Raw genomic sequence first — 25373 nt, 5'->3', positions numbered from 1 at the left:
TCTGTATTTCTTCAACAGTATTGCCACAATTCAAAGACTGTGCATAAATTCATTTTTCTCGTTAAATAGTAGTTTGATTTTATATCCTGGTATGTGGTGTTTTTCATGTGAGACTATTGTCTCGGTAATCTGTGATGGCTTCTTGATTCTCTGGAGAAGTCAGGAGATGCGTTTGCTGGGTAGCTCAGACCAAGCTATAGGAAAATCTGACTCTGAGTTTTAGAAGTCAGTTCTGTCTGTTTTGTCTGCCATGCAGTAACTTGTTCTTGTACTTTTGGAACATAGTCGTCGTTCAATAATCTTTGTCAGTCACTGTGGAACTTGCTCAGCAATCATACTCCAAGAGCTCATTTTTTGGTTTTTGGACATTGTTTTCCTAACTGAGTGCTAGGGATTTTATTTCTTCCAGAAAAAAAGGAAAGTAACATCCACCCAAATGATTGTTCTCAAAGTAATGTTAAATGGCATTGCAAAAGTTTTTAATGTAACATTCCAAAGGTACTAAAAAGAATTTGGACACTTTGAATTGTACATTGTTTTTTTTAAGGGTCTTCTCAAAAAAGGACCTATAGAATTTTTCACTGATAAATGAATTTTCTTTTATTGTAAGATACATATCTATAGAGCATTTTTGGGGAAATGGTGGGACCAGCATAAGTGTTTCAAGTACTACTGAAGTGTAGATGGTGGTACTTTACATTCAGGGGAAAAAAAAAAAAAAGGTTGATTTGTTTAACATTTATGTAGCCTGAAGTTACAAGCTCTCTTGTGGGCTTTCTTAGCCTTTACTACTGCTTATACAAATGGTGCTTCTTGTAAATAAAAAACAGGTTGCCCAGAGAGGTGGTAGATGCTCTATCCCTGGAAATAGTCACGGTCAGGTTAGACAAGGCTCCGAGCAACCTGATTTAGTTAAAGATGTCCCAGCTCATTGCAGGGGGTTGGACTAGAAGACCTTTAAATGTCTCCTCCAACCTAAATTATTCCATGACTCTATCAGACAAGAGTCTGAGAAAAAAAGGGCAAAAAAACACCAACCACTTGCCTCAATCACTAGTCCTAGGAGGCATTCGCACCTTCCATCAACTGCCACATGAGAGAAAAGGGTTATTTCATTTTATTAGGTATTAATCCAGACCTCTGATTCACACAGCCTTGAGCATGAGTTGTCAATTTTTATACAAACCTCAAAATAAGGAGTAGCAGGTGACTGAATGCAAAGAAGGATATCACTGTGGACTAAACATTTGCTTCAGGAAGTCACAACCTCAGAAAATCTAAGTTACAGTTTTGAATTACAGACATGACTAGCAAGGGTCTGTTAGCTACAAGGGACAGGAGGCAGAAATGTATTTAATGGAAAATAGTTTTTATATGAAGGTCAGTGACAAATAGTTATCAAAGATGGCAGCTAAAGATCAGGATAAAAGTTGTGATCAGGATCCCAGGAAGCCAGAGGGGGAAAAAACCCAAACCTACAACAAAAAACACTAACCAAACGAAAAACCTAAAAAGACACCAAAAAATACCCAATCTTCTTCTACCTCAAAGACAGAAAAAACTCTCCAGCACCTTTCCCCTCTCAACACTAGGAGTTAAAGAAAGATCTGCTCATTACACATTGATTACAAATACAGCTTGGCTTTTATTGCTGGTGCAGTTGCATAACAGACCTCTTATGTATTCTTTTGCAATAAGACCTGAAATCTCTATTAGAGCTTCTTAGCATATAAAACACTGTATGGTTACCTTCTCTATAAATACAACTGAAGGTATTTCCCAGCTTCCAGTTATTTATTTATCAAAGCAAAAGTACTCCTCAACCTATAAGTGATCCTCTACAATTATTTACCCATTATTTCCCTACATGTTTTGAAATTGTCTACAAGCAAGCCTGCAACTACTTGCCATGTAAAGCCTGGAACAGTACTATATCACCACAGTAGAAACAGATCACACAACTAAGACAGGGAGAAGTGGCAACAAGGAGTAAGAAAAGAAGGGAACCAGCCTCACCGAGTTGGACATGAATCACTACTCAAGCCATTATAAAGAACATTTGAAAGAGTAAACTGGTAGAGAAGATTAAGGAGAGTTGGACACTTCTGTTCTCATATATTCACCCAATATTACCTATGAGAGCTACAAGAAACCCACTAAAATCAGTCTCACTTAGCTTCAATGACTGAAGGAAACCAGACCATTAATTTGTTTCAGGATGGCAAGTTAATTATGTGATAAAGAAAACTGTTCTTCCTCAGATACAAAATTCTTGTTTGAGACAGATCTATCATAATGAAAACTGGATTCCTGTCTTACAACCAGATTCTGTACTTCTGGACAATTTTAATGATTCTTCACCCACTCTTCTCCTCCCAGTTAACATCACTGCTATCTTCTGCTTGTACAGCTAAGCATTAAGCTCACTTTTCATGCTCCCCAAGACAGCAGTAGACTGCTGAAACAAATCCGATCTAAGCTCTCCGACAAGCAACAGTCAAGTCTTCTCTGAAGACATTCAAAACCCACCTGGATGAGTTCCTGTGTGACCTACTCTAGGTGGTCCTGCTCTAGCAGGGGGGTTGGATTAGATCATCTTTTGAGGTCCCTTCCAACTCTTCTGTGATTCTGTGAATTTCCCAATGTCTTCACTGATTTTTAGGTTGCTAGAATTTCCTTACTAAAAACTCAAGTTACTTTGCAATCTAGCTGTACTGTTAGGCACTCAATTAACCAAACAACTAAATGGAAAGGTCTTTATACTGCTGGCCAGGCTGAGGATTCTTCCAGGAAGAATGGGCTGAATGTTTTGGGGTTTTTATTATTAATTTTCTTCCCATTTTATAAGTACTGTGTTTGACTCCAAATACCTGAACAGGTCAAAGCCATGAAAGGTTTAAGTCAACATATTTAATTCATAGTTTAAGTTTTCCAAAGTGTAGAAGGTAGAAGAAATATCTTGACTAAAGCTTACTTTACTAAAGGACTACGAGGCAAGAGAGCTGTGATGGCACAAAACAGTTACTGCTATCCTGGTACTGCCACTAAATTGCTGCTGAAGTGTGACACATTATTACGACACAATTAACAGAATGGTGTTTGGTTTAACCATTTCAGACACATCCATGAGAAGACATCCTGGGGAGAAAATCAATGTATTCCTGGCTTTTGTTCAAAGTTAGATATGTTAGCTGATGAAAAAGAATATTTGTGATGAAGACAAAATGAAAACACGATACATAACAGAAGGCCTTACACAGCACCATAAACCAACAGTTCTTTCCAAGCTTTCAACAACTTAATCATGTTTTTTACAAAAATATTAGTTACCACTAATGCTTTCTCTTCTTCTCTCAAAACACAAGCTATTAATAAGTGCAACAATAACTCAATAGTCACATTTACAGGATACATACATGCCCACTCCACCACTGAGTGCAAAAAATTTACATCTCTACCATCTAGAGTTGAAAACAATAACAGAACTAAAGTGATGTCACAGTAAACATAGGAAGTGTAAGGTATCTTCCGTCTTCAGCATTCTTTGATTGATAGAAGCCTAGATGATAATACAACCCATAGAACTGGGATGCATAAGGTTTCACCAAAGGAAGATATTGGAACTGTTCTCTAAAAGTAGGTGTTAAAATACAAATAGCAGAACAGTGTTCAATGAACATAAGAACTAAACTCTTTTTATCCTGAAGACTGCTAGGCTATTAGAAACCTGAAGAGCACCAGGCAAACGTGCCCAAATTGATCCATACTAAGATAAAGGACAGGCAGTAAGGCATAGCTTCTACTTGGCAACATAAGGCAAAGCAAAGTTCATTCACTTCTTGGCTACTGGTTAGTCAGAAAGACTTTGTATATTAGTAGTCCAAATTTATACATATTTATAATATTACTTTTTTAAAAAAGTGAACAGATGACAGCTTTCCCCTTGCAAAATACATTAAAAAACCCTATTTAAAGCCCACAACTCCATCCTCTTCCAGCTATAACTTTGATGAGAAGTACTGTCTCTATTGATAGGTGGAATAAAGAACTCTTCCCCAAGAGCACAGAAGACAAATCTATGAGCACTAAGTTCTACTGAAATAGCATCTGCACAAACTTTATGCTCAGTATAGAAACAAAGTCTTTTTACAGGACAAAAAAAAAAGTAAAGAAAGACTAGCTAAAAGACGGGATTCACAGAGAACTGGCAGTAAGGCCAGAAAATTTCAGGCTTAGAAGATTCTAGAACTGGTAACAGAGGTGTATAGCACACCACTAAATTTAGCATATCTTGCAGTTCAAGTCTTCTCCATTTCCAGGATTTCTATGTCAGCAAACATCTTCCTGAATTTCATGGAGACAGTGTAGGTATGCAGAACAAGATTTTTCAGAGGCTGACCAAATTCTATGTTTCCTTAAGAAAGACAGGAATCACCATGAATCAAGCTGCCATCTTTTATCATTGTCCATAAATCAAAATCAGCTAAACCATGCTGGAGTGATCAAGCCTGGCTATTGTAGGTTTTTTCCCTAACCACTAAAGGCAGCAGAATTGATGAAAGAACTGTAATCACTGTTACAATTAAACACAAACTTACTTCTACTTATTTCTAATCTGAAGTAAAACTATGGATATTTTGCTGCCTTGGCAAACAAGTTCACTCTAAGGTTTACTTTATGTAATCCAGGAATGTAGGAAAGGTTATAACCCATTTAATATTTTGCAGTCCTGCAATGAATAAAATACATATGCTCGTTTCCCAGCTTCAGTGCCCCTAAAACATACATTCCATGGGGTGTGAATACACAGCTGTCATTTAGCTTAAGTATCTAAACTTCACCACTATGAATAATTTTGCTCCAAACAGTCAATGAGACTTCCACAGTAGACACCAAGCACTACATTTCCAGTGTCATGTACACTTGAAAGAAGCTTGCAGCTAAATAGCATGAAAGAGCTCTACAAATTCTAGGACTGAAGGGCATTACCATCAACAGATTTACAATGCATTACTTTGTGCAATACTTCCTCCAGCACATGGACCACTCCAAAATCATTTCCTGTGTTCCTCTTTTGAAAAGCTGCCATCCCTTTGTGGCCCTAGCTAGTCCACTGAAAAACGACTCCAGTTCTGTATTCATTAAGCAGCTTTTTTGCCCAGCCCTATCCAGAACTGGAGTGCTGGCTAGACTCCCCTGGCCTTTAACCTTAGAGTTTTTCCCTCCATCAAATCTTTCCTCCTCCTTTCCATGCTGTCTCCCATTCATTGCCCTGAATAAGAAATACTAAGTAACTCACAGGAACGATTAAGTCACATAAGGTAAAGTAAGGCAGGCAGAAAAGTCACACATGCATTCTCCACAGGACGCGAAACCACTACCAGTCAGGCTGGGGAAGGAGTTAATCCCTTTCCCTTTCCTTTGTGGCAGGACATGCCAGGCATCTGGCAACAAAAGCCACAAGAAGCACACTACTACCCTGTTCCCCTCACTTCCTGCCACACATTACTGTCTGGTGCTAGTGGTAGCTGCTGAGTGGAAAGTAACTTTGTTGTCGCTTTTTTTAAATTAATGACTAGGACTTGCAAATTACATTGATTAAGCAATCCTGGACTTAGGCTCTGAATCTGGAGGCAAACCACAGTTAGTTAAGTCATTCTAAATGACCACAGTACACAAGAATCCTCAGCTCAGGCAAGAATGCAGAAAGCAGCAAGTGGACTTGAGTCCTGGGGTCCTACTCTTCTCCCTTCCCTGCTCAACAACTTTGAAGTCTGCCATTACTCTACAGAAGTCAAACACACTGCAGCAAAATCCAGAAAGAGCAGAACACCAGCATTTTATATTATAGATCAAAAGGTTCAAAATGGTCTCACAATAAAAATGACAGATAATTGTGCAAAATTCACAATTTTACTCTATCTCTTCAAAATAACTGTTGAAGCATTTCAAAAAGAAGACAAAGATTTCTCTCATCTCCTGCTTCCAAGATTAAAAAGCCAACAGAAAAGTTGTTTAAGGTTCACAGTCCTCAGCAGTAAAATCTGTTTCTTCTTCAAGCAGCATCTTCCAGTCCCCTCCCCCCCACAAAAAAAATGAGGGGCAGAACAAGGAGCTGAAATTGAGCACATACTGAATCACATCTACATTTTTTTTCCCTTCAGAATACAAGCAATTGTTATAAATGTACCACTGTTATATGGCAAATCTTCAGAAAGCAGTAAACTGAATGAAAGTAGACTTTGGGGCAAGGTCTCAAAGAATGAAAACCTAATACTATGTCAAAACACACATATAAAGTCTGCACCTCCGAACTCTGTGGTCAGCCTTCCTTCCTGTTAACCTAAAAGTGGGGCAAGGGGAGAAAGAATACATACAAAGTGTACCTTATGATTTTTAATTATCATATTCACCTATTACCAGCCCTATATATCACTTGCTGTACAACACAAGAGAAGCCTCTGCTTAACATCCCTGCAATACATCAAAAAAATCTCTATAGCCTAACAACGGTGCTAGACACTCCAGCTCCTTCAAGCACAGTGAGTTACACTCAGAGTATCACTCTCAACAACAGAATGTTGCTCAACCTACTGCTCTGTCACAACAGATACAGGGGCTGTGATCTGCCAGGAATCTTGACCCATGCTCTATGACTGCTGGCAAGTTCTGTGTTTTTTTCTCCTCTGTCTGAGCAGAAACATACTCAAATCGAACCTATCTTCTTGACCTGTTGTCATCACCGGCACAACCAACCACTTCTAAAATTTGATATTTTTGAGAGTTAAGGGATGCTGTTGCAATGATATCAGAAGGAAATGAAACCCTGCAACTTCATGGTCAACGATCAAGGACTTACCAAGTCTCCTATCGTTTTGGCATCTACAAGAAACAAGGATCTTGAACAGCATAGTCTTAAAGGAGGTAACAGAAGAGGAGAAGAAAACCATAGCTTTCCCAACTAATTCCAGAAGATTTGCCCTTCTCTAAAAAGGATGCCTACAAAGTATTTACAAGCACCCTTATTGAGGAATCAAAACATGTTTCAGCACTTGCTCATGCAGTCTCTGTGTTTCAAACTAACATGGGCAAATCCTTCCAGTTGGGGACAGACCAGACATAGAAGACAGAACGTTGCACTGTTCAACCAAAAAAAAAAAGTCAAAGGACTGACATCACACAAATAGAGTGCTTTTAAAGTGGCAGGTCCTGTAACAGGGGTCATCTTAAGTGTTTACAAAATTCTCACTTAACAGAAAAGTTTTAACAGGTCTACCACAGAAACAATATTTGACCTTGAGAGTGGGAAGAGGAAGAAAGTAGGCAAGATGTAGTTTGTTGGAGGCAGCATATGGCAAAGTAAGAGATAGTTACTACAATGAAAGAAAGAAAGTTCGCAATATCTCTAGAGCAATCTGCTACTTATAACCAGACAGCAGTGACCTCTTTGAGGAACCCTGCTGTTTACATACCAATGCTAAACAATCTTTTCAGTATCTCACATCTTAATTGTATGTTAAAACCCAAAATTTCTCAGACCATAGAGCAAAAGCTTGTAGCCATCACACTTTCTGATCCAGACATATCACGGTGTAACTGCCACATGCATGTCTGACAGCTCTATGTGCTTTAAGAAATTACTCAGTGATGTTAAAAATACTCCTGACACTACATACAAAGGAGAAAAAAAATTTTGTGTGTTCATATGTGGACCAGTTGTAAGTTTTAAACACAAAAGATCTTGTAAATCTGTATTAGATATTCTGAAACTACTTTAGTATCATTGCAGGTTTATCTCAAAACCACACTTCATAATTGTTTTGGCTGCTGTGCAGCTTGGATACACTATACCACAGTGCCTAGAATAGTCTCAGAAGGGGCTTCTGGGAGATTTTTGGTAAAGTAATAGTTCTGCAATTACAGTAGTCTGCGAACTCTGATGAGGCATAAACTTTGAGGTGTCATTTTTTGGGCTCCAGTGCTTCACTTAGTTTCATTTGAGTTGCCACTACCCTGGCTAACACCATGGTCATCTGCTAAAGTTTTAGGAAGCAGAAGCTCCTAAACAAAAATAATTCAGGAACCTGGGAACTGACCCCTAAGCTAGAATGCAACACAAAAAGTGTGAGTGTTGGTGAAATATTAAAGAATAAACCAAAACATATTCTGAGGTAAAGAGTTTGATCCAGTTTAAAGACATCAGAATAGGAATCACAGGCATGCAAATTAAAAGGCTTGAGGGATATTCTCAGTCATTAAAATAATGAGTTGGCAGAGGGAGGAGCAGTTTCCTCTCACCCTACATCCACCCAAGCAAACACTCAGTTGAGGCTGAACAGGTTCTCAGACGTGTGGAAAGCCTTATCTACTTCACTTAAAACACAGACAAACCAGTTCAAGTACTTCCATATGAATGTGAAGCAAGACATCTGGGAGGTTAAACCAGTTCTTAAGAATATCCAGCTTTTCCTGCAAATGGAAAAGACAGGTCATCCCAAGTATGCATAACCTACAATTAAGACAGCTTTATTCTCCATTCTAAATGAACAGTTTCCCAAGAATCATTATGGGACTTGAGAGAAAGATAGGCAAAAAAACATCTTGTTTACACAGTCAGTTTCACTGAAGATTAAAAAACTTCATTACTTCTTTCATAAGTTTCATGTTTCCTTCCTTCATTTTATTTACTGTTTCAAAGCCCCATTCACACCAAAATACTGAAATTGTAAAAATAATCCATGACTCCACACATTCATCTAAGAAATGTGTTGACTAATTCTAATGCTGTTTAAGAATGACTTAGTAATATTTCTGCTAAACAAAAAAGATATAGCTGGTTTCTTGATTAGCTCAATATCTGAGGGTGTGTGAAGTCAGAAACACAAAGGAATTTGCAGGAACCATTACCACAGACAGGATAAGACTCTGGTGGACAGGTACAGCTTCAGGAGTGAAGATTATACATACTAACTACTGCTCAAACATGACTATATGAGTAATAACTCCTGCAGATAGTCAAGGCCACAAGACTTTTCCTGTTGCTGTGATTCCTCTCTCTAAGGTTTCAAGTTTCACGTGTACTTTTCCAAGACAGCTTTTTTCTGCCAAGGTAATTATTTCCAATGGTTTCACTTCTCTAAGACAGTGCAAATTACTTTCAAGGGTAAAAGCAAAGTTTGCCACACAGTAAATCGATTGCCTTAACTACCAAACTCAAATGCAGCAAGGAAAAACAAACAAACAAAAAATCATCAGTTCTTTCCAATTCTTTTTTGTTTAATGCAAGAAAATCAGCGGGCATTTTCACTAACACTGAATAGACATCATATAGATACATTTGTCCTCTTCATCTCCACAAACAAGAATCGATGACTCTTATTTTCTGTCAAGACTAATCCAGCTCCCACCACATTTGAACATGTGCAGAAGTTGATAAAACAGTCCTTTCAAACACATTGTTCTATATTTGGCTGCACAAATAATTGTTTTGGTGAACAAGGAAGTAGCCATTGCCTTTTGACTGCATTTTGTGATCTCCCTAACTAGCAAACAGCTTAACTTTACAAAGTTTTACAAACAGCTTTCTTTAAATATTAACACCTCAAAATCAAATTGGAACAGCATGCTTAATTAAAAAATATTGTAATATTCAGATCCTACACAGACTTCTGCACAGATTCAATACTTCAACAAAATATTCTCAATTGATTAATAATTTTGCAACCTGCAGTTGGACAATTGGTAGGATCAACAGCTCAAATCACTCTTAACAGGCCAATACCATGCAAAATAAAATACAATTCTTTCACTCTAGAGCAGTTTACATGCCTCAAGTAGTCTCACATACAAAGGAAACAGTTAAGTCTGTTGGTTACTTGTCAGTCTGGGGAGTTAGAAACACACTGGGACTGTGACTACTTGCTAGGTAAGCTTTCGAGCTTATGCTTCTCCCACTGGCACAACTGTTTTCTTGACAGAGAGCACAAGGAGTGTGTCTAAACCACCAACAATAAAAGCAGAGAGGAACCAGCAACTGATCTTTCTCTGTCCCCTCCATGTAAACCTTCCTCTTTCTCCTAGCACTGAGCCTCTCAAGTCAGCCTCACTTTGCCTTCACTCACATTGACTTCCTCATTAATTCTCTTAAGAAGAGGACTTTCATTCCCAACATCTGAAGAAGCAAGCACGGCAAGCCAAAAGCAGGACAAGTGGCTATTGCAACAAATATGTAAAGACTAGGAGGAATATGAAGAGAATCTGGGTTACTTATTCCGAAGCAGTGGAGCACACTCTTCCTCAAAATCTCTGCCTTCAGTACCATTCGTGAGACCTTCTGCTCACCTCTAACAATCACTAAGTTTCCTTTGCTCATTCCCTTTTGACTTTCACAGAGAAATCTAACCTGTCATTCCTCAATAACTTCCTCATCACCATTACAGCTTTAGCCAGCTCTGGCTTTGCACAGACTAAATATCGAAAAAAGTCTCTGTTTCTCTTCAACGTCAGTTGTACTCAGGAGTTTCACGCAATGGGCATTTCCTTGGCAATTTTGCTTACAGAGGGAAAAAATTAAAAAAAAGTCTCAAAACCAAGTCCAACAGTTCCAAATAGTTAGTGAATAAATCAGTTGCTACAGAAATACAAAGTTTCATGGCTACATTAAAGTCACTGCTCAAATTATGGAGTAACTGCAAACCCAGATTCAATATCAACTACGTTTTGGCTTATGTGTGAATGTCAGCACAATCTGAAGATGTTTATGGACCAGGTCCTGTAACACTAAAAAGCGAAAACGTAATTCTTCGGCTGATATTGCGTTATCTTGATTTCACACGTGAATTTTGTCTCTCGAGGCTCAAGTACTACTTAAAAATACAGAGAAAGAAACAGACGAGAAGAAAGTTTCTGCTCAGGAGAGCCTGCCGAGCGGAGGCGGCACCGACACACCAGCGCCGCGCCAAGAAGGGCACGGATCGAGGGAGATAAATAGCAGTTAGGGGCAATATTGGGCCCGCTGAGCCCAGGCGCACGACGAGGGACGCGCCTGCGTGCGCTATCTGCGGCCGCGCAGGCCCCGGCCGCGGGGCGCCTGTTCCTTTGTTTCCTCGACGCCCGTGCAGAGCTACGGCGGCGGAAGGCCGCCTCTTCCCTGCCCGGGCAGTCCCTCGACGGCCGGCGAACGAGGTGGGGCAGGTCCGCACAGGCCGCGCCGAGAGCAGCTGGGCTAAAGCCGGCCTAAGCCCCAGGGCGCGGCGTGGACAAGGCTGGGGAGGCGGGACAAGGCCCCCCTCTCCCAGTGGAGCGGAGCTGCAGCCGAGCAGAGGGTAGGGGTGGCGCGCAGCCTCGCCGGGCGGCCTGGCTGCGGGCGGGGGCCTGTTGGCCGCGGCACTCACCCAGGTGAGGAGGCTCTCCCCGAGCTCGGCCCGCTCCAGGCTCTCCACGTTGAACATGGCGGGGCACAGCGGAAGGAGCTGACGGCCGTGGCCGGCTCGGGTCGGTACCGCCGGCGACCCCCTCCCCCCCACGTCCTGTCCCGGGCCGGGCCGGGCCGCGGCGTCCACACGTCACAGCGACCTGACGAGAACAACCCGCGCGCGCCTGCGCGGTGCAGCCGCTGCGCGGTGGTGTGGGGAGACGCCAGCGGGGGGGAGGGGGCGGGGCTGCGGCCGGAGGCAAGCGTCGTGCGCGCCGGGGGCTGAGGTAGCTCTGCTCGATCTGTCAGCGCTGCTGCGCCCCGGCCGGGCCGTGTCGAGTGCAGGGAAGTGGCCGGATCTGCAGTCAAGCATCGCCAGCCGGGCCCGCTGCAGCCCGCGGAGGCCCTAGTACGCCGCGGGGTCCGTCCCTTCCCCCGGCTGTCTGCGCCCTCGGCTGTCACGTCGCCGCGCCTCGGAGGCCGGCGGCGAGTACGAGCTGGTTGGGAAGGTCTCGGGGAGGGCCGGGAGGGACCGGCACTGTCACTCCGAAGCCAGGGACAGCTTCGGGAGCCTGAGCTGGTGAGAAGGCTGCACCCACAGACGTTCTCTTGATAGTAAGTAATACGGCTTGGCTTGTGGAAAGAGCAGCCTCCAACACGTTTTTCTCTCATTTTGTAGTCGAAAATGACATTAATTTCCTCTCGGCAAAACTCTCCTGTAGTTAATTAACATCAAATAAAAGTTACTTTGCGTTAGCTGCAGGTTACTAAATGAGTTTTTAATTTCGAATTTGGGGGGCGTGTTTCATGGCCCAAGTGTCCTTTCTGCCCCAGCCAGGGTAGCTCTTTATCATGCTGCAAATGGGTTGCCTGAAGAGTTCAAGAAGCTCCTTCTCAGTAGGCATTTAAATTTTGGCCCATCCAAAGTTTGCGATGAATATATCGCAATGATAAGCTATACAATTCCCTATCAGTTAGCAACGGGCCTGACCTGTGACAAAATAAGGTGGCTGGAACAGTACACTGGTAACAGCTGAGGTTTTGAAACAGCCTACTGGAACGACCAAGAGAGGAAGGGTTGCAGATCAATTAGCTGTCTTTTTTTTTTTTTTCATGTTTTTGCACAGTTCTTGCTTAAGTTAGTATCGTGGACAAATTCTGAATGCTCCTTTATGTCAACTTATTTTGAATTAAAGTGTATTATAAAAGCTATGAAAATTCAATTTTTTCCCAGGAAAGTACCTTCTCACTGCTCTGATTGCATAATGCGCTGTTTTAATTTTTAGGTTATGAATTCGATCTCCTTTCACTTAAAAGTAGCTTTCATATTCAGAAATAAGTTTAAAAGTCTTAGAAGTTTGTGTAAGCTGCACCACTGTAACTTCCCATTCCAGGTTTTAATGTGTACTTTATGCGATATGCTTGGTACTTTTGACAAATACGCCTTCATGGATACTTCAGCCTTTACTTCAGATCCTGCTGTTGCATCTTCTTTTATGCACCCATTTCCCACTCTGCTTTACTGCTTGTCACAAGGTCTAGCTTTCATTTTGTATTTTGCTGATGCAGACATACAGTAATGCTTTTTATATTGCTGTCTGTTTTAAATGTGAGGTTACATACAGAAGCATTGCGTTCTACAGTGAAGAATTCTTGGGCACTTTTCTTATGGGAGTTTTAAAGCCTTTTCCTTCTTAGCTGAGTATTACCATATTTCAGAACATATGATGATTAAGTGACGTTATTTCCTTTCTCTTCGTATCTGATCAGAAAAGTCCAGAACGAAGACATCTACAGGCCCTTTCTCCTGTTCCTATCTGCATATAAATTCAGTTTCACCGTCTGTTGTGTATTTTTAAAGCAAAGGAAGGCTGTTTGGGTTTGTTTTACACAGATCATGTGTCACTCAGACAGGTACTCCAGGTAGCAAAGACTTTGTGTTTTGGTGTCAAGCCATCAGTTGCAGGCTTCTGAGAAAAATGGAGACTTTGTTTCCCAGTAGAATTGTTTATTAGCTTGGGGTTATTTTCCCTTACAGAATTGCATCTGGAGTTTGCATCTGTTTTATTTTTAGCTTACAAAGCATGATTCCACCAGCAAAAGTAGAATATCCATTTTTTTTTTCTCTGTAGGAAAAAATGTGCCTTCAAGACTGCTGACCTTAGATCTTAAAAAGACCTGCTTTATCGGGCAAGTGCTTCAGTTGGTCAGTTCTTAAGGTATATTGGACAAAATTGTTATTTGCTTGCTGAAATTGCCTTCTCCACTATTTTGGCAAGACTCTTTAGGCTTTTTCATTTCCTTTTTTTTTTTTTTTTTGCAAAGAAAGTGCACACCTATAAATCTTATCATCATAGTCCAGAAAGCAAAGGTGTTTGATGGTGAAGAAGTATCTGAGTATAATACAACTGAGTTTTAACTGTAATTTTGCTGTACATGGTCAGATGATTTCTGACTCCAAAATTGCTGCTAAAGCATAATGTATTAACAGACTGCATGAAAACCTAGTAAGATATTCCCAAGTCAGTTAACAGCTCATGCAGAATGTATCCTGTAAATTGGTATGTTGTGAAATTTGGGTTTGTTTTTTTTTTCACTCCCATAGTAGATGTGCCTTCTGGTGGTCTTCTGATTTTTAAAATGTATTGAGATAGTATTGGGTGTGCTTCATTCAAATAAGACTGTACTCACAAAAATGAAAAGCTAAGAAATGCCATTTCCTCAAAACCACTTTTTCTGAGTAGACCATCCATAATTTCCCTTGCTTCTGTTTTATTTTATATATATATATATATATATATATATATATGTGTGTGTGTGTGTCTACACCGCTATTTTAAAGTCCACCTTTAAAGCACCTGGATAAAATGTATCAGCTCAGGATTTAGCTGATTTAGGCTAGTAAACTCATGCTAATATCTTCAAAGATGTTCGTACATTTACTGTTCATCGTACATGCTTAATGCCTGCTTTCTGAATCCAGTTTAGGCATACCTTGGAGCTCTTCATGAGGGAGGCTTAAAAATTAACTGTAGAATGCAGTTTGCTGGGTCAAATTAATTCACAAAATCTCATTCTCAACAACAGACATTGGCCTCAGAAGTAGCAAGTAACAGCATAATTTCTGATGAGACAGGTCTCGATTATTGCTCTGCATTTAAGAATTTGTCTTTATTTTGTCAATTTGTGTCTGTTTTTCTCTTAAATGGAAGAAAATGACTAAATTTATGTCTTAAATATTTTAATATAAGCTACTATGCGTGCAGGAGATGGGTTACAGGATAAATATGCTTCATTTTAGTATGCTTTCATTCTTAAAAGTTAATTTCTGTTACCTAAAACAGGTCAATCTTATTAGAAACATGTTGATCCAAATTAAACATTATTATTGTTATTGTTCCTTTCTTTTATAAAAAGAAAATTTTGCAGAGTTAAAGCATCTTTGGTCTTAAAAAGATATGACTCATGATATTTTACTACTTAGAGTAGAATTAACTTCTGGAAAATACATATTCTCTACAAATTAAGGACCAAAAGTGGTGGGAATGCTTCTGATAATAGAAAACAACAGACTAAAGGTATTACAGGTTCTGACTTTCACCATGACGCGCCACCACTCTCTTAATTTTACGATTTTTTTCAAGCACTGAAGGTGTTTGCCAGTATTGCATCAAGAGCAAAATACTCAAAGTAAAAAGAGATCAAACCAAACTTAGTTGTTTTTATTAAGTTCACTCACAGCCCATCACTTCAAAAATACATTGTTACCTAACATATAGTTCAGATGTTGAGCAAACTGTAACACTCATTTCAATAAAATGTTGCTCTTGGTTTTAATTCATATGTACAGCAGTATTGCTTGTGTGTTATCTTATTGTTTACTTCTCAGACATGAAGAGAGCCTCTTCTTTCTCAGTACACTCATATATTCCTTTGGTAGCAGGTACTAAAATCTCTGTGGTTTTGAGAGTGTACCTGTATATTGTACTTCCTGGACAGATTTGGAAATGTTCAAATCATTCAGAAAACTAACGAAATGTTCTGTCTCTGGATTACTGGCAACAAGTGTATAATGTATAATTGCAAGCACTGGGTTATTTTTCATTTTTTTGTAAATCAGAGCATGTTCTAGCTGTTCTGTATGTTGAATGTTGAAAGTCTACATAATATTTTTCAAATCTAAAAAATGAAGACATAATACAGCCATACTAGTGTATTTCCTCATGCCCTCACATTTCAGTGTGATCTATTGAGTTTCCAAGAATAAAAGATGTAAAAGCTGTGATCTCATTACAGTCCTCCTTTTGATGTTTTGGGGTTTTTTTTTTCAGAAAATTGCACGTTGTTCATACTTAAGCATAGAGAAATGTTACTTTTAAGGCCTGCGATTCTTACTTGAATTTAGTATATTAGTGTTGCTTTCTCTCAGTTATCACTCTTAGAAAAACTGATAAAAAACAAGGTGATTTCGTGTTTAGATGGTTAGTCTGTGATGGTTTTTATAAACAAAATTACACTATTTTAAAAATATAACTGTAAGCTCCATTCCTTTCTATTTCAAAGCATTCTGTAGATAATTCAGTTTGAGATCCTTTACATTCTGTTCCTATCAATTCTAACACAGATAAACTGGATCTCATTCTAAATACTGTGCTGCAAAGTCCAGCTATAACTCAGCTAGCCCAAGTGGAATGGAGAAGTAACTCCTTGTCTTTTTATCTCTCACTAGGCAGTCATATTGTTTTAGTTTAAGAAAATGCCAGAAGATGAGATGGAATGAAAGTGGAAATTAAGTTTAGAGGGTTTTGTTCATACTTATACTGTAGGAAAAAGGCCTAACATTTTTCATTGTGCTCTTAAACTCTGCAGCTGATACTTTTAACATTCTCAAGTTGATGGTATAAAGTCCAATTTTGATGTCAGTATTGTTAGATGTGGTTTAGTTTTCATCCCCTAATTGGAACATGGAGATGAGGTTATGCTCTCATGTAAGGAAGCTGTCCTTGTTAAATAGCTAAAAAAATAAAATATCTTTAAGTATAACAAACAAATCGATTTTCAAAATTTAATCTGTTTTTAATTACTGACTTTTTTTTTCCCTGAAGTAATTCATTGATTTGGTAGTTTTTTCAGAGACCTAGTATAGATAGGAATGAACTTCTTGTATAAAAGAAGAGAGGTACAGCGTTAAAAAAAAATCTAACCTTATTTGTAATTATGAAGAGAAACAGAAGTAGCATAAGTCTACAGAGATGAAAGAACCGCTTTAAAATTATTTAATACCTGTAAAGTCTGCCTGATCTGAAAAGGCATATGTGATGAAAAGTTTGATCATAGAATCATAGAATGGTAGGGTTGGACAGGACCTTTAGAGATCATCTAGTCCAACCCCCCTGCAGAAGCAGGTTCACCTAGATCAGGTCGCATAGGAACATGTCCAGGCATAAACAGACAAATGTAATGGATCAACAGAAAAAGGCTGAAAATTATACAAACCGCACCAAGTTGGTATTACATGACATCAAATTATTACCAGTTACTATTTTAAGAAAGATTAGATTAGTGTGAAAAAGTTGGCTGCAGAAGTCTTCTCTGACACACACTTATCCCTGTTCAGTGCTGGTTGTCTGTGAAGACTGAAGGATCATCATTGCATCTTTTTAAGTCACTATAGCCTGCTTATTAATTGAAAGAGCACCACTGCTAAGCACATGCAGTGGGAGGAAAGATTCCTGAGCAGCTGTTTTAGGACTGTTAGCTAGTCTATTACCTGTGCAAACCACCACATGCTGTGGTTGCACCTGAAGAAACATGAACTGCCAGCTTGCAGTTCTATATGTTTTGTTTCAAAATGCTCAAGACAAACTTGAGATCAGAAAATTCCTTCCTCCTTCAGTCAGAAAATTTTCAAATAGTTTATTTTAGCAATGTTTTTCCTGTAGCCGTTGCTTTTTGTTAGATGCTTGTCAGGGTTTAACTTCAGACAGCACCTAAGCACTATGTAGCTACTTGCTCACTCCCCATCCTCCCCATGGGATAGGAAGGAGAATCAGAGAGGAAAAAAAAATAGTAAAACTCTTGGGTTGATGTAAGAACAGTTTACTAACAAAAATGAAACAAAAAATAATAATGAAAATAACAAAAAAGGATCTACAATAATAATGAAAAGAAAAAAGAGGGGGAAAAAAAACCCAAACAAGTGATGCCCAATGCAATTGCTCACTCCCTGCTTACTGATGCCTAAACAGCAATCCATCCCTACCCACCAACTCCCCCAGTTTGTATACTAGGCATGCTACTCTATGGTATGGAATAGCCCTTTGGCTAGTTTGAGTCAGCTGTCCTGGTCATGCTCCCTACTAGCCCCCAGCCTTCTTGCTGGCAGGGCAATATGAGAGGCAGAAAAGGCACTGAGACTGGGCAAGCACTGCTCAGCAATAATTAAAACATTCTTATGTTATCAGCATTCTCAGAATAAATCAAAAACATAACCCTGAGCAGCTACTAGGAAGAAAATTCACTCAATCGCAGATGAAACCAGGACAATGCCAAGCCCAAGATAAGAATAGGAGGAAATTATAACTATCTTTACTGAGGCTTGAGAAAGCGTTTTTTGATCCTTTGAAGTGAAAGCCTTCTTTTTGTAATTCCTAGTGTACACAATTCATGTCAATCCTCCTGTGCAATGGTCTGATTTAGAAAAAGTGCTAGAAGTGATGAATGGAATACACTCAGCACTTGTTGGCTGCCCAGAATCAGCAAATAAGTTAAAGCATGAACAATAATATGAGTCTTAGGCATCACTAGCATGTCTTCTTTAGAATTTACTCATAGAGGCAGCTGGGAGAGAGACCAAGGCAGAGATTCCATTCCGCTCTCTACACATCTTGGTAGTATTGATACATAAGTAGATGGAAAGACTGTGCAGGAATTTCTTTTGAACACTTAAGTTTATGTTAGAATGGTTATTGGTAAAATCCTGTGTGTTAAGCAAAAGGGTGAAGTAGACAGAAGTAACTGGCATTATGTGTGGGAAGGAAGAGAAGGTGAGGATCTATGTATTTCTTATTCATATTTTGCTGTTAACCTTGGAACCATCATTTGGGATTTCAAGAGGAGTGCATGAGCAGAAATTAAGGCAAGCAGATTTAGTGAGTGCTATTAATGGTAGGCAGATAAGGATTAAGGCTGTTGTTGCAAGGAACATACAGAGAGGGAGAGAGAACTCCAGAGTGGATGTCTTGATGGCTCTTCGTGGAAACAGAATTAATTTTGTGTGATACTGACAATTCATGATAGAATGTACCAGGCAAGCAGTGACACAGGAAGCCTTTCAGGTGTCAGTGTGAGAAACACTTGCCTTCCAAAGGTGATGTTAAATCATCTATATGTCTTTCCCACAGTGTATTTTTCTCAAAAAAGAAAAAAAAAAGTGTATAATAGTGAAATGTACTTGTTACTAGCATGCTAGTCTGTTCTAACAGCCAATGAACAATGTGAGCCTTAAGCATCAGTAGCCTGTCTTCTCTGGAATTTAATAACAGAGATAGCTGGGAGAGAGACTGAGGCAGATATTCCACTCCCCTCTCTATACATCTTGGCAGTATTGATACAAAACTAGATAGATATTGCAGGAATTTCTTTATTTCTTTTTAGGTTCTGCTTGGGACAATGGAGGAGTCACCACATACCAGTCTCTTGTTATTTACTTCTATTCTGTACTGAATGATCAAACCAAAATGACAGTGTGATACAGTAAAAATTATTCAAGTGATGAGAGCATTTAAGGAGAGAAAATTTCGGAATTGGAGATAGGAGCATGCTGTCTAAGGCACAGTTGTGGAGTGTCCAAAAATGATGTATTGTAAGTTTCTTCAGGATTGGATATGCAAAGAAATCAAGCATATAGGTTGGGAATGCTGAGCTGGGTAGGCATCGCAGCACACCTACCAGTCCAGATCCTCGGTAGAAAGGAACTACTGCTCAGAAAACTTTCAGAACACCTTGACTTCATGGCTTTAACTGTAGCAATATAAGTTGGTAACTAGCTATGTAAAGACCTGCTGTAATGCCTACTATGGGCTCTTGTTACTATCACATAATCACAGAATATTAAGGGTTGGAAGGGACCTTGAAAGATCATCTAGTCTAAGGCCTTCCCAGAAAAATGTAATCCTTTTGTTCATTAGTATATATGAAACCTGTGCCAATATTAACTTCCTTTAGATGCAGCTTTGATGAGTCACCTTTTGGAAAAGTGACCTTTTCCAAATATTGATCAATATTTCAATACTTAGACTATGACACTGTTGCTCGTGGAAAGTTATAATTAGCAAAAAACATTACTATAGTTAGAGAAATAATAGTCTCAGTTCAAAGTGGAACACTTAGAATAACTTACTGTTTCAATTCATATATGCTTAATTATTTCATTTTGTGGAAGCCCAAAAATAGAATAATTGAAGTAATATACCCTTCTGACCTGGTTTTGGCTGGGACTGTTAATTTTCTTCCTAGAGCTGGTACAGGGCTCTGTTTTGAATTTAGTGTGAGAATAATGTTGATAACATAGTCATATTTTGGTTGTCGTTAATTAGTGCTTGGCCTCAGTGAAGGACTTTTCAGTTCCCCTTACCCTGCCAGCAAGGAGATGCCCAGGAACCTGGGAGGGAACATGACCAGGACAGCTGACCTGAACTAGCCAAAGGACTGTTCCATAGACTGGCACGCCCAGTGTATAAACTGGAGAGAGTTGGCAGGGTAGGACAGATTGCTGCTTAAGCATTGGTCGGTGGATGGTGAACATTTGCGTTAGGAGTAATTTGTCTTTCTTGGGCTTAATTAATTCTCTTTCTTATATTACTTTTCATTAAAAATATTACTATTACTATATATTTTATTATTGTTAATATTATGGTTTATTTCAATTTAGTTAGTAAACTGTTCTTATCTCAACCCATGAGTTTTACTGGTTAATTCTCAATTCTTCTTCCCATCTCACTGCGAGGGAGTAAGAGTGAGCAAGCAGCATTGTGGTGCTTAGTTGCTGACCCCTTCATTCTCTGTAAGTTTTCTCTGCTCTTTTGGTACTTAATTATACCACTTATTTGTTTTTAAAAATAATGTTAGAATATACCAGCTCTTCTTGCATTGCTGCTACAGAGGACAGCTCCCACAAACGTAAGGAAGCTTGGAAAAAGATCCACAATTCATACAATAAAAGACCTGGAGGGTGAGAGCAGCTATCTTAGAGAAGATACTTTTTTATTAGCAGTAGACTGGCATGATGAAATCTTGCCAGGGTAGTCATTACACTTATCCATCAAAATCCAAATGTCTTATGTTCTGTTTCAGTTTTGTAATTAGTTCAGAGCTAGACAGTGTCTGGTGATGTTTGTTAGACGGTGAGATTGGAATTAAACAGTAACACATGAGCTCTAGAAACACTGATGAAAGCTTGCACTCAAGAACACACTGGACTAGCAAGTAAATAAAACCTATCTTGTAAACTGATGCTGAGGTTTTATGTCCATTTCATATGAAAAAATACTTTCTCTATGGATGTGGTATCAATATGACTTTTTTTAGTCATCTGCCAGAGTTAGCTTCGTTCTTCTGGTTTCATAACATTCCTAGATGTGGTTTGTTTCACTTCCTGATTGCAACAGAAGTGATTTAGCAATGTGTTGGAAATGCTTTTATTTTGCTTTTCTGCAGCTGTAGGTTAACGCTATAGGTTAATAAATGTTAGTAAGTCATTCTCGTTATCATTTATGTGAAATTAATATAAAACAAGTGAGTCTAACTAGGGAAGCCTAGTAATACTCCTTTCAAGTTTTTCCCATGTTTCCAGCTGAATGACGGTGATGCACAGAAAAGACAGATAAAATATAAGGTGCATCGGACAGCTTCTGTGTATCCAAATGGGCACTTAACAGTCTAAAAACAGCTAAACCCACATGTCTTTGTTACTTTCTTTACAAAAGTGGTGAAAATTAGGTTTCTAAAAATTATGTTGTCTCAGCCTAGCAGCAATGATGTGTTGTGTAAAAGCTAAAATTCTTGATAATGCAGAGTCATTATACTTTTAAAAAATGAACTGTCCTTACACTATGTCCAATTCAGCACTGACCTATTCCTGTGCAAGTCATCTGGTAAAGATTCCCAGGTAAAGTATCTGACTCATGTTTTCTTTAAAAAAAAACCTCCTTTAGTTCACAACATAGCTGTTTAAGACTTGCTACTGTGCAAGGCAAATGTTTTGCAGTCAGTGGTTGTTAAAAATGCATCTGTTCCCTCTTATTTTACCATTTTTTCTCTCTGACATGACTGATCTGTTGCTTCAGGAACTTATTGTGTATATGAATAGATACATATACATGTTATTTGTAACTATATTTAAAACTTATGCACAGGTGTATGATTTTTTTATATATATGTATATTTATGGTGGGGTTTTTTTTCATTTTAGAGCTGTGATGGCCAGTCACCAAGCAGAACTTCAGAGTTTGAAGCTAGATGATTCAGTTATAGAAGGAATAAGTGACCAGGTACTGGTGGCAGTTGTGCTCAGTTTCACTTTCATTGCTGCTCTGGTATATACGCTTTTAAGGTGAGAATATGTTGAATGGAGTTGATCAACATACTTGCATTTGTAAAATTCTAATTTTCTCAAGAAATTTTTGCATTGCTATATAAAACAGCTGTGATTTTGTGACATTAAGGAAATAAATGTTTGACCACTTATATCTAACTGCTAGGCAGAGTTTCATAATTTAATTCACAGGTAGAATGAAATGCTGCATTTCTCAACAGTGAAGTTTAGCTTTTCCTTATCTTCGGATGGTCAAACTGAATAATGTTTATCATTCCTTAAGACTGAAAATGGCTGAATTCAGTCTATGTGGCTGGTGTGTCACATTTGGTTACTAAGTACAGTAACTATTGTCAGTAACTAGTGTACTAAGTACAGTAATTATTGTCAATAATGACTGCACAACTAAGATTGGATATAGTCCTTCAATGTATGTGCTAGCTGCAGTGTCCTTCCAAAGTAATCCCCCAAAACCACCCAAACCTGAATAAATTGACTCGTTTATTTATAAATGAATATGCTAGAAAACAGTGGACTTGAATATACTTTCCATAAAGCAAAATGCAAAGTTCAGAATTCAGTAACTTTAATGGCCAAGTAATCAAAGCTTATTTTTCATGTCAGAGTTTTTCTTTGCAACTTAAAAAATGCCTAAGCCTCTGTGTTTTGGGACAAGTCTGAGCTTCACACTAGCTCTATTTTCCTTTTTTCTTTTTGTGGATCACTGTAGGTCTTTGAACCCATAAGCATTCTAAGAGAATTCAGTTTTAGTGATGCATTGCCATTGTGGAACTCACTGAGCAGGACATGTCCCTATGAAAAGTATTAGTAGGGTAGGACATATTTGAGAGCAAACTATAAAAGGAACCATAAGTGGTAAAGCTTGTTTGGACTGCAAGGTAGCGCTGCTTTTCAGGACCACAAAATGGCAAAGGAATCAGAGAAACATGGATACTTCACCTTGCTGTTCTTTCCAGTTCTGTTTCAGTTATTCAGATGATTTCAAGAGTTCCTCTCTTCTCTCCCATGATTTCTCTGCTCCTCGTATTGACATTTTTACTGTTGGCGTCCTGAATTTTATTTATTTGGTTTAAAAGCACACATTTTATTTTTTAACTTTATAAAGGAAAGTAAGTTCGGAACATAAAAAAAGTGAGTGGAACAGGGGTCAGCAATGGGAAGAGTAGTGGAAGTTCACTCAGGGTTGGAGTTCAGTGAGATGATACGTTGATGATGAAGAGTTACTGAGGAGGGAGAAACTGCTAATTACCTCTGCAATGTAATGAGCTAAGTAAAAAGTTTGTCTGTGGATACTGTTACGTGGCCCGATTGTTTTCTGGAGAGGCAAACAAACTTGGATGCAAAGCTTCCGTACTTGGTAAGTTTTGAAGCTTGTTTACTTCTGCATTTATGGCTAACTACTGAAACATTCTCTTAACTCTCTGCTGTGCTTTCTGGTACCTTCTGAAATTGTCAGTATTCAGCAGCATTTTTCCTTTACCTCCTTTGCATTGTCTCAACCAAAATCTGCACAATATGGTTGAAAAACTCTACAGTATGTAAAACATAGTAATTTTTATTTATTTAGCACTAAAGGAGGAGCCAGGAAGAAAAGGAGTATTTTCTTTACCTCTCAAGTTTTCTTAGGTGATACAGTGGTCTGTGTGTTCCTACACTATGTCCATTTCTCCACCCATCATTGTGTATGCAACATCCAACCTAAGTTGAGCAGGAACAGGCGCTGGGAAAGAACCCATGAAAGAAGCTTAGGGTAATGAATTAGGTTACAGGAACTGAATGAAAAGGGAAAGCAGGCAGCAAGGAATATATGTTGCAGAGATTTTAGGAGGAAGAAGTGGAATACAGAAAGAACTGTTAAAGGATGTGGTTGCTGTACTTGTTACCAGCAGGGAGAACTCAATGAAGCATCACATCAGGGCATGAGATGAGGGTTTCTGTGCTTTTGGTGGAGAAACTTATACCAGGTTGCAGATGTTTAGTTCAGTCATTTTAAGATACTTTTGCAAAGCCTATATGTCTTTGGGTTACAAATTTTGATAAATGCATCCAGATTTTTTTCTATCATCTTTTAAAAGTGTGAGCAGATTGTCATATTAGAAATGAGACTGCGGAAATTTAGTCTATCCAATGAATTAAAGGGAGCCTGACCCTCCAGCGTTTTGTATCACAGTTTCCCTACTTGTCCCAAATGGCTTACCTAACCAATTTGTATGAATTTGCAGGTTTAGATCTTTTTCTCCCATTTTTCTCTCCCATCTTTTGGTTTGATTATAAGACAGTCAGTACTTTCAGCAGAATCTTAATCCTTGGAAATTAACAATGACCATCATTACAGAGTGATATACCAGTCCCCAGAATTACTGTCCCTCACTTTCCCTGTTTGAGACTGCACACTGAATGAGCAGGCAGTAATGATAGTTTGGTGAGGCCCTTTTTAATACACAGTACAATCTTTCCAGGTAGTTGAACTTTTTTCCCCTCAAGTTTTGAAGTGCTAACACTCAGAAATGAGCTTCAAACGCTATTTCTTTCTTGTTGTCCTGGTTTAGGGCCATCCAGGGTCAAAAGACCACGATTAAACTTAAGCACTCCAGACTTTGGAACTCCTGAAGGTCAGGGAGGGCTTAATTGCTGCTTATGGTCCTGGACAAAACGGACAAGGCTACTCAGCTTGGGAAAGAATACAAAACTTAATTTAATCTGCCTTGTACTAAACAAACAGAAATATCCAATGGAAAAAATAATACAGAGTAGGGAAAATGATGGAAGTGTAACCAGCCCTTTAAGATCCCCTTTCCCCCACTCCTCCTGTCTTCCAGGACTTAGAGCCCTGAGCCTGGTGTCATTAGCTCCTCCCCTCCATAAACTGCCAGGGGCAGGGAATGGAGGTTGCAATCAGTTCTTTCCTGATGTTTCTTGCCACTTACTGCACTTCTGAGTAGAAGCCCTCCAGCCCTCCCTTGCTCCAGCTCAGGGAATCCCACACACCAGGCAGCCCTGCATGGGCTGCTCTGACAGGGCACTGCAACCCCAGTTCATCTTCTCCAGGTTGGGGTCTAAACTGCTCACTCCCTCAGACCCGGAGTCTCCAGCTCTCACCCAGACTAGCACAGGATCTCTGCTTCTTGTCGTGGGCTGCAAGGATATCTCAGTGATCACTATCCTTAAATAGTGATCACAGAGGCGCCAGATTGGCCCAGCTGTACCGGAGGTGAGTCCGAACCCTAGAGCTAGGGAGAAGTCTGAAAACTCTTTACCGGGGCTGCACTGCAGCCCCCTTCCCTTGTTACCAAGCAAAAGCAACTCCTCACAAAACCATGACATTATGTCAATTAATACTTTTAG

General features: G+C 39.3%; 2 protein-coding genes across 9 annotated transcripts in view; one reads left to right on the top strand and one right to left on the bottom strand.

Annotated features, from left to right (window-relative positions):
* Nucleotides 1–11585, bottom strand: part of HOOK3 (hook microtubule tethering protein 3) — a 92983-nt gene extending 81398 nt beyond the window's left edge. For 3 of the 4 annotated variants that reach the window (XM_062017500.1, XM_062017499.1, XM_062017502.1), the window contains exon 1: nucleotides 11394–11585. In XM_062017500.1, coding sequence (XP_061873484.1) covers nucleotides 11394–11450 — 57 coding nt within the window. In that variant the 5' untranslated portion in view covers nucleotides 11451–11585. Of the gene's footprint in view, nucleotides 1–10266; nucleotides 10820–11393 lie in introns of those variants that run through there. The other variant, XM_062017503.1, reaches the window with a different exon arrangement.
* Nucleotides 11033–25373, top strand: part of RNF170 (ring finger protein 170) — a 43706-nt gene continuing 29365 nt past the window's right edge. The window contains exons 1-3 of one of the 5 annotated variants that reach the window (XM_062017505.1): nucleotides 11383–12028; nucleotides 13546–13632; nucleotides 21885–22025. In XM_062017505.1, coding sequence (XP_061873489.1) covers nucleotides 21892–22025 — 134 coding nt within the window. In that variant the 5' untranslated portion in view covers nucleotides 11383–12028; nucleotides 13546–13632; nucleotides 21885–21891. Of the gene's footprint in view, nucleotides 12029–13545; nucleotides 13633–21884; nucleotides 22026–25373 lie in introns of those variants that run through there. The other 4 variants (XM_062017506.1, XM_062017504.1, XM_062017508.1 and 1 more) reach the window with 4 other exon arrangements.

Source organism: Colius striatus, chromosome Z (genome assembly GCF_028858725.1).
Source record: "Colius striatus isolate bColStr4 chromosome Z, bColStr4.1.hap1, whole genome shotgun sequence".
In the NCBI taxonomy this organism is placed as follows: domain Eukaryota; kingdom Metazoa; phylum Chordata; class Aves; order Coliiformes; family Coliidae; genus Colius; species Colius striatus.
Note: the sequence above shows the minus strand (reverse complement) of the source record. Positions and strands in the feature narration are given on the sequence as shown.